Raw genomic sequence first — 14,978 nt, forward strand, 5'->3', positions numbered from 1 at the left:
TCCACAGAGCCAGAAAGTCGCAGCAAAGGGGTTTGAACCCAGCTCCTGTCCCGCCAGAGCCTTGGAATAAGCGTCCATTAATCCTGCAGGCCGTTACAATCTGGAGGTGAAATAGGGAGGGCGCGGAGGCGGGTGGCGCCTCGGCTAAGGTCACTACCCTGACACCGCGTGCCCAGCTCCGTGCGGTGCTGGGCCGGGAACCGGGCACCGCGGGCGCTCCGGTGTGGGCCCGCGGGACTCCTCCTGCTGCCCGCGGCGGCCCGCGAGGGGACGGCGCGCGCTCCCCTCGCGGGCGGCCACTCGCGCGCGCAGCGGTAGTGTTGCCTGCGAGTTTCCCAAGTTCACACAGGCCCTGGGTTGGCATGGCAACCAGGCAACCTGTTCCACAGCCGCCTGCCTTCTCCACACATGCCGCTGCCAAAGCCAGGGCCGGGGCCCGAGCCTATCCCATGATGCACAGCGCCAGCCCAGTCCCCAGTGGGCCGCCATGTTGTCGGAGTGAAAGGTAAGGGGGAGCGAGAGCGCCGGAGAGAGAAGATCGGGGGGCTGAAATCCATCTTCATCCTACCGTTCCGCCCGTGAGTACCCGCACCCCGCCAGCCCCAAACGCTGCTCCGGACCCCCAGCGAGCAGATTATCCCTTTGTATTGGTGTTTGAGAGCGGCTGGGGGGGTGAGAAGGGCTTTGGAAAAGCCGCCGGGGCCCTGGCTGAGGCTTCTCACTCGCTGTTCCTCGTACATGTTTTGGAGTCAGCAGCAAGGCCCCTATTGTTATCAAAGGAGGGAGGGGGTGGGGAGCTGGGTCCAAGCGAGGAAAATGCCGGGGGTTTAGGCCCGGGCCCAGGGCATAGACGTGTCTCTACATTTCTGCTCGGCCCCGTTGGAGCCCCTGAAGATTGATGTTGCCATTCGGGTTGCTTTTTTGATGGGTTTGCGAAGCCCCGAGTCTTCTGTGTGGCCATGAAGTGTAATTCTGTGCCACTCAGGATTTCTTCGACTTCTTGAGCTTCCGTGGCAGCGCCGAAGCAAGAGGAACAATAAATCGCTTTAGAAGCAGCCGTGGCCCTCGTCTGCAGACGAGACCCACCACGGGGGAACTTTGCGATCCTTAAATGTGGAGAAGTAGGCGATCAGGAAGTTTCAGATCGCTTTTTAGGCTCCTGGGTACTTGTGGCCTTTTGTTTCTGTGAGAGCTTGTTTTTGGTCGGTTCTTCCTCTTTGAGCCTCCCTGTGTTGGTGCGTGTCTGTCTTAACTCTAAGAAGCGTTCATGCCTTCGTAGTAGGTAAACAGATACACAATACTAGATAGTTTTTAGTCCTCATGGACGTCCTTGGTAAACCTAGATCGTTTAATACTTGTCGGTACCACTCCCACGTCAAGTGAGGAATACACTCCCTTACCCCCCCCCGCCACTATATTCCCCCCTCCCCCACATTATCAGGAAAGGTTTTATCCTCCCCGTAAGTTGAAGGGTTGTTACTCTTCATTGTCCAATTAAGAGAACACTGTTCTTAGTTACATCAATTCGTTCACTTCCTTCTCTGCCTGAGATTAAGAATGGGATTTTATGAGGCTTTTTTGGGATTCTCTTTTAAAGTCAGTTATTGCTGAAATCATAGGTTTGTGGTTTTAGCTTTTTGTTTGTTTTATGAAAAAAAATCAAAACTCACCAAGATAGACGTGGGTGGCTCCCGATGCAGTTTTAGTAAGCAAAATAAACATTTTGACCCGTTGCTAGTTTTAACTTTATAAAACACTCTTGGGTGCTGTTTATTCTTTATCTGGATTTTTGGGAAATACTGGATTCTGAACTGAGCATTTTGCCTTAGCCACAATTGGATTCATTTTGTTCAAGGCCACGGCTTTTTGAAGTTGTGTTTGAAGCTTAGTTTGGGTTTGAGATGAACTGCTTTAAAATAAATTTATGACCACAGAATTTTTTTTTTTCCAGTGTGGTAAAAATAAACACCTTTTAAACCACAAAGAATTTTAGTAAATAAAAGGTGAGCAGTGGAGATAGATTAGATCATGTTCCTTTGTTTGAAATAAAGCCTATTAGTGATATTAAAACAAAACAAAACAAAAACAACTTTGGTGTAAACAGTTTGAAAACTGTGGAAAACTAGAATCAGCACTTATTTTTAGTTGCTGAAAAACTTATTTTTATAATGTACCATTTGTAAAAAAGAAAAGTCACATTTCAGGTGCTAACACATAACTTTTTAGTGGGTTTGAGAGTTCTTTAAAAGGCATCAGCAATTTAAATGTTTTCTATTATTTAAGTGACTGATTTCTTAATTTTTATGTTGTAGTTGCCAAGATATTACAAAACTACCCAAGACACTTGTTAATTGCTTAGGTATTTGCTCACTTTCAAAATGTCCCTTCTGCCAGGTTTTCTCTTGTTTGAGAAACTGCCTTGCCTCATTAGGTAAAGCAGGAAGTCTCAGGGGATACAGATAGCTTTACAAAAGCCAATTGTTTCGTTTGAACATTTTTATAGAACCCTCCCCCCGCCTCCCCCTCTCCCCCCCATGCCTTGATAGAATGAAGTTGTGGTCGGGTGTGTTTCAGTGGTGAATACCTTTTTCATTCGGAAATTCTTTGTTAAATAAGTATTACGGCAAATCTTTACAGCAAATCTTTTATTTCAGAAAAGGTTGCATTTGCTATTTTAGGAATCTGCTTAGGGACTGGAGCTCCATTGCTTTAACTGGTGGGAACTGAATTCCTTGGGCCTCAGCATGGTGACTTTGAATTTACCAAAAACTTTTATATCTATTATTTTGATTAAAAAAAAAAACTTGTGAGTCACAGAGAAAGAATTTCTTTAATTTTCTAGATGAGGAAACAGGTTCAGGGAGGTTGTAGTTTAGTGGTAAAACTTTAGTTTTAGGATTCCTGGTTAGCTCTACAACAAAGACGGTTTGATACTCCCTTGTGGAAGAAAATGGGACTGGCTACTATTGGTAATAAGAGGGCAGTGAGTTCTTTTGAAAATCAAACAGGAAGGCATTAGGCTGGTTAGGACTTTGCTAGTACCAATGGTAAACACAGCTATGACTTTCCGGTTTTGGTATTTAAGCATGAACATGATTCTGTTCATGAAAGCAGAAACTGAAGTCCAGAAAGCTGGACTACTCCAGTATGGTTCTGATGGATTGGAATTGTTAACTGAAACTAGGCATTTCCAAATTAGGCTTTGAACAAATTACAAATCTTCTTACTCCTGTCTTCAGAACATGAATTAGTTGTGAGAAGCGAATGCTTCTTTATCAGGATGTTTGTTCTTTTTTTTTTTTTAATTTTATTTATTTTTGGCTGCGTTGGGTCTTTGTTGCTGCGTATGGACTTTCTCTAGTTGCGGCGAGCGGGGGCTACTCTTTGTTGCGGTGCATGGGCTTCTCATTGCGGTGACTTCTCATTGTGGTGGCTTCTCTTGTTGTGGAGCATGGGCTTCTAGGCACGTGGGCTTCAGTAGTTGTGGCACGCGGGCTCAGTAGTTGTGGCTTGCAGGCTCTAGAGTGCAGGCTCAATAGTTGTGGTGCACGGGTTTAGTTGCTCCGTGGCATGTGCAATCTCCCCAGACCAGGGCTCGAACCTGTGTCTCCTGCATTGGCAGGCGGATTCTTTTTTTTTTTTTTTTTTTTTTTGCGGTACGCGGGCCTCTCACTGTTGTGGCCTCTTCCGCTGTGGAGCACAGGCTCCGGACGCGCGGGCGGCCATGGCTCATGGGCCCAGCTGCTCCGCGGCATGTGGGATCTTCCCAGACACGGGGCACGAACCTGAGTCCCCTGCATCGGCAGGCGGACTCTCAACAACTGCGCCACCAGGGAAGCCCACAGGCGGATTCTTAACCACTGCGCCACAAGGGAAGTCCAGGATGTTTATTCTATACTGAGAAATAGTTTAATAGATTTCTTATAAATCTTTTGAGTCTGTTTTTGAAACATCACTGTAGGGCTAAAGAGAGATAAGGCATTTGTAGCAGTGGACTGTTAGGTTGATAGCCTTGAAATTAGACTCTAGTGGCTCTGGACAGGTATGTTCTAGTTGGTAACTGATTATTTTGAAGGATTTTTTTTTTTTTTCTTAAGCATCCATACATAGGCTGTTCTATGTTTTCTACAAATGTAGTTTTTGATTTTAAGAAACATATTAGTAATGTTTCATAGTAACATTTTGGAGTTTCTTTGTTGATCCTTCCAGAGAAGAATAGCAGACTCAAGTGAGAGAAATAGTATCTGTTTTGGTTTACTGGGGTGTGGTAGCAAGGGGGTTGGTAGAAAGAAGGAGGCTTGGGTGCATACAGATTTGGGTTTGAATCCCTCCTTCAAAAGCTCACTAGCTGAATGACCTCGGGCACATCACATAACTTTTCCTCCGTACCTTAGTGTTTTTATCTGTAAAATAGGAATGATCAGAAAAAATGTTTGCAATATATTTGCCATACAATTATTATTCTATTGAAGCATTTCTTTTTTTACAGTGATACTTTCTATGTAAGGTGAGGGTTTGAATTTGGTTTGGTCTCATCTCTGACTCTGTAAGAGTCAGAGTACTAATAGAATGATGATGTGATTACAATTATAATTGTAAGTTCTTGGCAAAAATGCATGTACAGCAGCTGAGAAGAAGTTTCAGGCTAGGAACATTCTGTTGCTGTTCTTAGTCAGAGGGCCTTATTTAAGCTTTTTTTCAGAGCATCCCATGAATACATTGGACATTTTAAAGGATCCTTTCGTTTTTGACACTCTTGAGTCGTTGCTAATTATATATGGGGTTTGGTTGGTTTATGTATGTATGTATTTATTTATTTATGGCTACGTTGGGTCTTCGTTGCTGCGTGCGGGCTTTCTCTAGTTGCTGCGAGTTGGGGCTACTCTTGGTTGCAGTGCGCGGGCTTCTCATTGCGGTGGCTTCTCTTCTTGCCACACACGGGCTCTAGGCGCGTGGGCTTCAGTAATTGTGGCTCTTGGGCTCTAGAGCACAGGCTCAGTAGTTGTGGCGCACAGGCTTAGTTGTTTCGTGGCATGTGGGATCTTCCTGGCCCAGGGCTTGAACCTGTGTCCCCTGCATTGGCAGGTGGATTCTTAACCACTGCGCCGCCAGGGAAGCCCGAAGTTTCAGTTTAGAAAATTATGTATGTGTTGCAAAACATTTAGCTGCTTGGTAGAAACTGGTTTTAGATGATATATTGCAAAAGCCAGGGGTCTCATGTTTTTATCTTGGTGCATATATCAAGTTATGTTTTAAAAAAGGCAAATTTTAAACATTTGTAACCTGTTTGTCCTTAGGTGTTGGTGGAATGAGCGTTGCATGTGTCTTGAAGAGAAAAGCAGTGCTTTGGCAGGACTCTTTCAGCCCCCACCTGAAACATCACCCTCAAGAACCAGCTAATCCCAACATGCCTGTTGTTTTGACATCTGGAACAGGGTCGCAAGCGCAGCCACAACCAGCTGCAAATCAGGCTCTTGCAGCTGGGACACACTCCAGCCCTGTCCCAGGATCCATAGGAGTTGCAGGCCGTTCCCAGGACGACGCTATGGTGGACTACTTCTTTCAGAGGCAGCATGGTGAGCAGCTTGGGGGAGGAGGAAGTGGTGGAGGCGGCTATAATAATAGCAAACATCGATGGCCTACTGGGGATAACATTCATGCAGAACATCAGGTAAAAAACGTTCACTATTTCAGCTTTGAAACTCTTTATAATCACTGTCCACTTAGGATATCTACTTTCAGTGAATGTCTTTAAAAGCCTTAATTGCTAATGATTTCATTTGGTCTAAACTAAACAGTCACTTGTTTTAAAGCAGGGGTCCCCAACCCCTGGTCCGCGGACCGGTACCGGGCTGTGGCCTGTTAGGAGCCGGGCTGCACAGCAGGAGGTGAACGGCGTGCGAGCTAGTGAAGCTTCATCTGCCGCTCCCCATCGCCCGCATTACCACCTGAACCATACACCCCCTGCCCCGCCCCCATCCGTGGAAAAATTGTCTTCCATAAAACTGGTCCCTGGTGCCAAAAAGGTTGGGGACCACTGTTTTAAAGGATGATTGTTGTAATGTTGTCACCGAGTCATTTTATCGTTCTGGCGCTAAAGAGCAAATGACCAATTCATTTAAAGAAAGACTTAAGCTTGTTCTAATGTGCACGTTGCATTTCTGAGTATACTTTTTTGCTCTTAACATATAGTCTTTTAAGGTCTGTTTGAGCTGTTTATAGCCCGAATACATATTTTAGAGCTTTTCCTGTTGGGTGTTGGTGACTTCTGTTTTTAAGATGTTATGGTTGAAAGTAGTAGGAAGTTGATAAAAAATCAGCTGCTCAAGTGAACTGATATATCTCATGTTTTGTATAGAGAGGAGTGGTTGTGGCTTTTAGGTTTTAATCATCTTTGTTCTCTTGTTCTAAGCACTTGTTTTATTTGGTTAATTTTAACATGCTTGCTTTTACTAATCCAAGACCAAAGCTGGAATCACAGCATATTTTACTGAGAAGAGAGTTTAGCTGTGTTTGCTGACTTCCTGATGGTGATGAAAGGGTTAGAATGTTTTCATCCGGCTATTCTTTGGAATTGGGTATAGGTTGAATTTGCAAAGGTTTATTTTATGTTGCCGGTATCTGAGTACTGACCAGCAAAAAGAACTAACGTCTTTCATGAGGCCTCTAGTGCTTCTGTTCTTTAGAAACAAGTTAGTCACACGCACACTTGCAAATCTGTGCTCTCAGTTGTGCTTCCCCTTGACCCTTCCAAGAGAGGCAGCCAGTGTACCACAGTTCTTTACCATAGTAGAAATGGGGAGGTGGAATTTGTCAACAGAAATTTATTGAGCATATTGATCATAGGTCTTTGGTTTATTGGACCAATCATTCATCAGTGCTACTTCGTAAGCATCTACTATGTGTAGGTGAGCAGTACTAAGAAATATGAGGTATAGGGGGCTTCTTCTTTGGTACTTAGGGCACTTTTTATCTTTCTTATGTGTCTATTACTTAAGGTACTATATTTGTTTCCTGTTTGCTTGGAGTCTTGGAGGTGGGGATCAAATTTTATTCATTTCGGTATCCCAGTTCCTAGAATTTGGCGTGTGATAGAGCTTCAGAAGAAAGTTATTGAATGCATAAGCCCCTAATCCTGTGGCCTTAAAATAAAGCTGGGGAAAAAGGACATTGTCGTAAAGAAAAGGGCCTTGGATGCCAGGCTAAGGTTTAATTCAGTAGGCAGGAGTTTTTATTGTGTATGTATGGAGTGGCTTTTATCCAGTGGTGTTTTGGGAAGGTTGAGTTGGCAATAAGAGATTGGAGTTGGTGAAGGCTGAGACTAATTGGATAACTACTGTAACAGCCCTGGTGTGAGCAGTGGAAAAGATGGGATGGGACCCAGAAATGCACAGAATTGGTGATTGAATTAGAAAGTTTTGGTCCCTGGGAAAATGAAGTAATAGAGTAAAAGGAATATAGAGGAGAATCTGGTTTGTGGACAAGGTAATTAAATTTGGTAGAATACATGTTGAATTTGAGATGTAGGCAGCTGTGTGTGTAGAGTGAGACCAAGGTGGGAGGTGTTTGGTTTGGATGGTATCTGTCTAGGGGGCAAAGGTGGAACGCCTGTAACTTTTGCGTTATTTGGCTAAACATTGTTTAAAAATCATGAACGTTGGTTTTTAAAATCTGTGTTATGATTTATAAAAGATCTGTAAAATTATAGATATTTTATAATTTATAGATGAATTTGTAAATTTAGAGATATAGATCTGTAAAATCTTGTGTTGGCTTTTCTAATGATGGGCTGATGGGTAAAAGCTGAAAGGAGAATCGAGGTGCTTGGCTTGTTCTTCGCTAGGTGGGCAGGTCAGGCTCTGGGTCAGTCCTTAGCAGAGCTCTAAGATCTAAAATCTGGTTGTGCTGTGCTGTGCTGTGAAGGCTTACTCTGGGCTCTAGTGCTGAGCCACATCATACGGAATCACATCTGACTTTTTGACCAGTTTTATCCAGGTCAGTTAGCAAACCACAGTTGATGTTAAATGGCAAAACCTGTTCATACCAAGGGGGCCTAAACCAGTGACCCAACTTGGAATGGGCACTCATCATACACAGTTCTGTTGGTCTGGATACGTGGTATAATGAACATCCTTAGGGAACTGCATTAGGGTAGTTGCTGTGTTGCAGTGTGGGCCACCCACAAATTACCTCTCCTGTAGTCATCAGAGTGTACTGTAACTTACTGGTTTTGGTGTTGAGATTAACCTCCTGGACTGAACTATGCTAGGGCAGAGACTGTTTTTCATGCCCCTTTCCCAGGAGGTATATGAAGTTTTTGTGTTGATTGAATGAGGGAAGACCACGAAGTTCTTCAGATTTGCACTCAGGTAAAGCAGTGAATCTCAGCTCAGCTGTCCTGCTGAGAAACACATGGCAATAGGTAGTGGCCACTTGTTCAAGCAGCAGTGGAGAGTGTAATATAATTGAAGAGTGGGGGGCACATCTCTCTGTGGAGAATCACTGTGCCGAGGGGTCTCAGTTGCAGCACGCAGGATCTGCGTTGTGCCATGTTTAGTTGCAGCATGTGGGATCTTTAGTTGTGGCATGCATGTGGGATCTAGTTCCCTGACCAGGGATCGAACCCGGGCCCCCTGCATTGGGAGCCCAGAGTCTTACCCACTGGGCCACCAGGGAAGTCCTCTGTATTTGTCTTTTCTACCTTAAGAATATAAACATATTAAATATCACTTGTTTTAATACATAAAATTATTGTATTTGGTACAGTTAGAATGAGGACAGTTAAAGTCCTCATTTTTGGGCCAGATCGAGGTCTTTGGAGGGGAGTGAGGGAAAGTAGTACCATGAATTTTTCTTTTCTTTTTTGGCCTGTAAAATTTACTCATAGTAAACAAGACAATGGATGTGGATCAAGATATTATGTATAAAACACTAGAGGGAATTCCCTGGCGGTACAGTGGTTAGGACTTGGCGCTTTCACTGCTAGGGCCCAGGTTCAGTCCCTGGTCGGGGAACTAAGATCCCACAAGCTGTGTGGCTCGGCCAAAAAAGAAAAAACAGGAAAACACGTCTCCCTAAGTAAATAATACTATTTAAAAATGCTGCTTACAAAACTTACATATTTATTTTAACAGTAATTTTTATAACTTCAGATCTTTTCTAAAGGTCTCATCATGTGAAAGCCAGGGTCAGGTCTTTGACTTGTGATTATTTTATTCTCTCATTGTGAAATCTGTTTTCTCTGTAAACTGTTGTGAGATAGTGTGTGTGATGAAATAGGGAAAAAATTTTAAGGTTGATCAGTTGAACTGTGGCCTCTGTACTAGATTTTAAGGGGCAGAGATAGGTTAAAAACTCTGCTTTGGGAGAAAGGAAAGTTAGAGGACAACTCCAGAGTTTTCTTGCTTTTGTTAGTAGTCTTGTGGTGCTAGGTGTTATCAGTATCCACCATAGATTGACAGCTGGTGGGAGATATTCTAGATAGCCAGGCAGAATTCAGTGGATAAATTCTTTGACTCTATTATTTGCACCCCCCCCCCTTTTTTTTCCACTTGGTAACGTTGTCTTCTAGTCGTATCCTGACATGTCTATCCTTCTTAATCTCCGGTAGCTGTGAGTTAATCCTTACACTTTATAATTAATAAATACAATGTCAAACTGGGAGGGAACCCAAGTATTCCCATACTGAGAATCTCCTCATTCCCTGGAGATCTTTTTCTGTTGCCCCTGCTCTTTGACTCTGTTAGACCATTCGTCTCTTTTCTTTCTGGGTAGATTGCTTAGATTCCTCAGCATTTGGGCCAGTGGCATTTAGTTAACATGGTTTAAAGCTGAGTAATCAATGCTTTCATGTTTTTCAATGTTTTCTGTTTCACTTGTACTCTTGGAGCCTTTTTCATTATATTTGGAGTTCACAGAGACTTAAAACGTTACATATTTGCTCAAAAGGATCATCAGCAGGTTTTCTTTGACTATAACTTTAAGAATGATTTTCCAGTGTTAAGGATTAGATTCCAGTGTAAAAAAAAAAGTATTCGTTCTCTAATGCTGTGTGATACTAGATTGTATGTGCCTCCGAGATGGCACCTTGCAGCAGTTTATGATATATCTTTACTTTGTTTTGTTTCAAAAGGTTTTTGCTGTGGAATTAGGAAAAAAATTTATAGGATAGGTGGTAATGAGATGCAGTAATGGGAAAATAGGGGTATGTGAGGAAGATGAAAGGGTTGAATGTAGAATTTAGAAATACATACCAGAGTGGTGGGTTATAGAATCTGCTCTGGGTGTGGCCAAAGAAAAGAGGGAAATGGGATGAATCATGAGACTCTTAGTAAGAGAAAAACACAGTAGTTCTCAGGAAGAGGTGTGTTTCAGATTTCAGTTTGGATGTGGTTGAAAGTGCTTTGTAAATCATAAAGTGATATGATATTGTTTTTCATCACAACTCTCTGTACTTGCATACGAGACACATCTTTTGTGCATGTGTCCATTTTCTCTCGGACAACAGCATTTGCTTAATATTTTCTACAGGCTGAACCTGAGTACAGAATTACTCTTCTTGGTATCGTGGAAAAACTTAAAAAAAAATGTTCTAGCCCTTGCTTAGAATCTATTCACTCTTGGGAAATGACTTAACACTCATAGAGAAACACAGGACTGACAGTTAACACAATGCCAAGAGAGTACTAAGTACTGAGGATAGGGTAAGAGTTTTTGTTGTTGTTGAGGAATTTCTTCCCTAATTTTTACATTCACTTTCTGTATCTTCTAGATGTAATAAAGAGCTGTAAATGGGAGTGTGGCTTCAGCTCAGTAGAATGCTCTGGCATTTTGCTCCCTGCTACGAATATTGTGAGAAGTGGTGGTCAGTGATTGGCAATAGGTTGGGTGAATTTAATATTTGGAAACTTGATTGAAGAACTTGGGCTGAAGGGTGTACATGGCATTGGTGGTAAAACCTGCAGTTGAAGAGGAGTGTTCGTCGTTTTTTTCATGTAATATTTTTTGAGTATTGTTTTTAAATTGCGTGTTAATAGTTTCAGAAGATTTAGCATACGTGGATTTGTCTATTTATTGCCTTTAGTAAATGTTCTTTTATGTTTAAAATACCTTTCTTAGTGTTTTTATGAATCTCATTAGGAAAACTCTTAGGTTTGTGGAAATTGGGGGCCCTAAAGATTTTTTTTTTAAAGCATTTCCTGTTTAATTCTTTATTTTTATTTTATTTTATTCTTATTAATTAATTTATTTTTGGCTGCCTTTGGTCTTCATTGCTGCGTGCAGGCTTTCTCTAGTTGCGGCGAACAGGGGCTACTCTTCGCCGCGGTGCGCAGGCTTTTCATTGTGGTGGCTTTTCTTGTTGCAGAGCACGGGCCCTGGGCGCACGGGCTTCAGTAGTTGTGGCACGTGGGCTCAAGAGCGCAGGCTCAGTAGTTGTGGCACACGGGCTTAGGTGCTTCATGGCACGTGGGATATTCCAGGACCAGGGCTAGAACCCGTGTCCCCTGCATTGGCAGGCGGATTCTTAACCACTGCGCTGCCAGGGAAGTCCCTAAAGATTTTTTATACCTGCTTTATTGATATATAATTCATCCACTTAAGGTGTACAATTCATTGGTTTTTAGTATATTCGCAGAGTCGTGCAGCCATCACCACAATCAATTTTAGAACATTTTCATTATTCCTCGCAATCTGTACCAGTAGCAGTCACTCTCCAGCCTTAGGTAGCCACCAGTCTCCTTTCTGTGTCTATGCATTTGTCTCTTCTGGGCATTTCGTATAAATGGAATCATACAGTATGTGGTCCTTTGTGACTGGCTTCTTTCGCTTAACAGTGCTTTAAAGGTTCATCTGTCTTGTAGCATGGATCAGTACCTCATTCCTTTTTATTTCTGAATAATAGTCTGTTTTATAGATATACAGCACATTTTATTTATCCATTTATCAGTTGATGGACCTTTGGGTGGTTTCTACGTTTTCGCTATTGTGAACAGTACTATTGTGAACATTCGTGTACAAGTTTTTGTCTTGACATATACTTTCATTTCTTTGGGGTACGTAAAGATTTTTAAAGGTACATGAGTCTAATATACAGGCACAAAAATAATGGAGATTTCTTCACTGATGCCGGTGCTTTTTAGAAATAGAGTTTGGAGGTTACTTTATCTACAGCTTTACACCATGGATTGGAATTTTTCCAAGTGACAAGTTTTACTGGGCCTAACGGCAACTTTCTTCTCTATCTATGAAGAATGTGTTTTCAGGTTAACAGCATAAATAAACTTGTTTACAACCCCGGGAAGAGGAATGCTTACATTATAAAGAACAGGTGTTTTCAGGGAGCTCTGTTATTTAGATGTCATGAATATACAGTTAGTTGATCTGCTAATGACAAATAATTTTTCTCTATTAAAGAAAGTTTCCCCAAGGACTTTAACAAGGGAATGGTTCATTAACTTAATCCTAGTTATCATATGTGTTTAAAAGCGTCGTATCTGCTGTTAAGTAAAAAATAATCTTTAATTTGCTAAGAATTTATTGATTTAGATTGTCCTTTTTTCCCCCAATTGGCCAAATTAGGGAGCTACTGCTTATTTAGGTCAGAAGCCTAGTGAAATAAAAAACAATGAAATTAATATGTTGTTCTTTCTCCAGAGAAACTTACAGTTTCATGAAGGGAGGAAGGAATTATAAAGAAAGTTGTTTCAAAATGAGGATTTCAGTGAGTGTCTGTATTGAAATGACTGCTAAGATGGGGATGTCGTGTGTTTGGGTGGCAGAAACAAATCAGGTGAGAATAATTTTAGAGATACAGTTCCTTTATTTATTAACTTATTATCTAGAAAATAGGCTGTAAGCTCTGTGTATCCATTAAGAGTGATGTACATGGAAAAAGGACTGTGAGGAAATATGGCAAAATCTTACTTTTATTTATGTGGGAGGGGAGATTATAGGTAATTTGGTTTCTTGTACATTTTGAATTTTTACAAATTTCAAATCCTGAAAATTTTTTTTTTTTTTTGGCTGCGCTGTGTGGCTTGCGGCATCTTAGTTAACCAGGGACTGAACTCGGGCCCACTGCAGTGAAAGTGCCTGGTGCTAACCACTGAACTGCCAGAGAACTTAAACCCAGAAATTTTTATATGTTAAAAAAAGAAAAAAGACAAATTTTATACCTTCTATTAAGAGTTTGGTTTACCATATTGAATGAAAGCGAATTGGTGAATTGATACATTTCCAGTGGAATTTTGGTGTTGGAAAAGATCTTAGGGGCTTCCCTGGTGCACACTGGTTAAGAATCTGCCTGCTGATAAAGGGGACATGGGTTCGAGCCCTGGTGCGGGATGATCCCACATGCTGCGGAGCAACTAAGCCCATGCGCCACAGCTACTGAGCCTGTGCTCTAGAGCCCGCGAACCACAACTACTTAGGCTGCGTACCACAACTACTGAAGCCCGCATGTCTAGAGCCTGTGCTCCGCAGCAAGAGAAGCCACCGCAATGAGAAGCCCGCACACTGCAACAGAGCAGCCCCTGCTTTCCACAACTGGAGAAAGCCCGCGCGCAGAAATGAAGACCCAACACAGCCATAAATGAATGAATGAAAGAAAAAGATCTTAGAAATCATTTAACTCTTTTTCCAGTGCAGTGGTTTCCTTTACATTAATTATCTCTGTTTTAATTAAAAGCATGTTAGTGAGTGTGTTGAACTGAGGTTGTTAGGAAGGGTTGAGTGTATCTAATGAGATCTAGAGGTACTTTTATTTTAGTATTGAGTACGTTTCTGCATCTATAAGTTTTATGAACATGTACTCCGTAAGCTGTGTGGCAGAACTGATCTAGTCTTTTTATATATGATTCTTTTTTTTTTTTTTTTTTTTTTTGCGGTATGCAGGCCTCTCACTGTTGTGGCCTCTCCCGTTGCGGAGCACAGGCTCCGGACGCGCAGGCTCAGCGGCCATGGCTCACGGGCCTAGCCGCTCCGTGGCATGTGGGATCTTCCCAGACCGGGACACGATCCTGCGTCCCTTGCATCGGCAGACGGACTCTCAACCACTGCGCCACCAGGGAAGCCCTTATATATGATTTGAACCACCAGTAACTCTATGTTGTTTTTTATTATTTCCATTTTATGGATGGGGAAATGCGGGGTCAGAAAAATGAGATGCCGTGTTTTAAGGTGATTAGCGCATGCTCTTTCCACAAGACCAATCTGTTTGGAGACCTTACTGTTCTTCATCATGGAGTAGTCAGCTTATCCATAACACACACACATTGGCCTCTTTTACACATTTTCACACGTTTTAAACTGCACTTGTTGCTCATATATTTATATTTAGGGACACCAGTAAAAGTTTAGTTTGCACATCTAATTATAGGAGCCCAGTACTTGATGCATAATAGATGCTCAGTAAATGGCATGTTCAAACAGATGACCTTCAAAACTGAACTCATTAGTTTCATTCCCTATATCCTATTTCTGTGTGTGGCATCTCCATTGCAGGCAACCCAGGAATCTTAGATTCCTGCCTCCTGCCTCAAACAGTTCCAAGGTTATATCCGTATTGCCTTATTTGATAGGCTCATATTTCTTGCTTGGACATTTACAGTAGTCTTCTGACTTTTTTTGCACCCTCCCTCTTTTCTTCCTTCTGGCTATTTTCTGTGTTGCTGCCAAATTGTTATTTCTGAAGACACGAATCTGCTTATGTCTCATCCTTGCCTAAATTTTGTTTTTGGCTTTTCGGTTGCTTTTAAGATAATTAACTTTCAATCTCCTCAGCATAGCGTAGTGTACACACTTCGTGTTCTGAGATAGCTTACCTCTCCAGTCTTTACTGGCACTCCACTTCAGCTTTATTGAAGTATCCTAATTTTCTGAACACATGCTATTTTTTATAGTTTGTGCAATTCCTCAATGTAGTTGTGCTATTTTCATTTATGTAGTTTTCTCTTCTTGGAATCTCCTTCCTTCCTCAT

The 14,978-nt window shown here is 42.1% G+C and overlaps 1 protein-coding gene across 21 annotated transcripts in view; it reads left to right on the plus strand.

Moving 5' to 3' along the window:
• The first annotated feature begins 442 nt into the window (after positions 1-442).
• Positions 443-14,978, plus strand: part of PUM1 (pumilio RNA binding family member 1) — a 127,804-nt gene continuing 113,268 nt past the window's right edge. For 14 of the 21 annotated variants that reach the window (XM_033422339.2, XM_033422345.2, XM_033422341.2 and 11 more), the window contains exons 1-2: positions 443-578; positions 5,298-5,671. In XM_033422339.2, the coding sequence (XP_033278230.1) occupies positions 5,309-5,671 (363 nt within the window). In that variant the 5' untranslated portion in view covers positions 443-578; positions 5,298-5,308. Of the gene's footprint in view, positions 579-5,297; positions 5,672-14,978 lie in introns of those variants that run through there. The other 7 variants (XM_033422351.2, XM_049713351.1, XM_033422352.2 and 4 more) reach the window with 4 other exon arrangements.

The sequence above is a fragment of the Orcinus orca genome, chromosome 1, assembly GCF_937001465.1.
Source record: "Orcinus orca chromosome 1, mOrcOrc1.1, whole genome shotgun sequence".
Lineage (NCBI taxonomy): Eukaryota > Metazoa > Chordata > Mammalia > Artiodactyla > Delphinidae > Orcinus > Orcinus orca.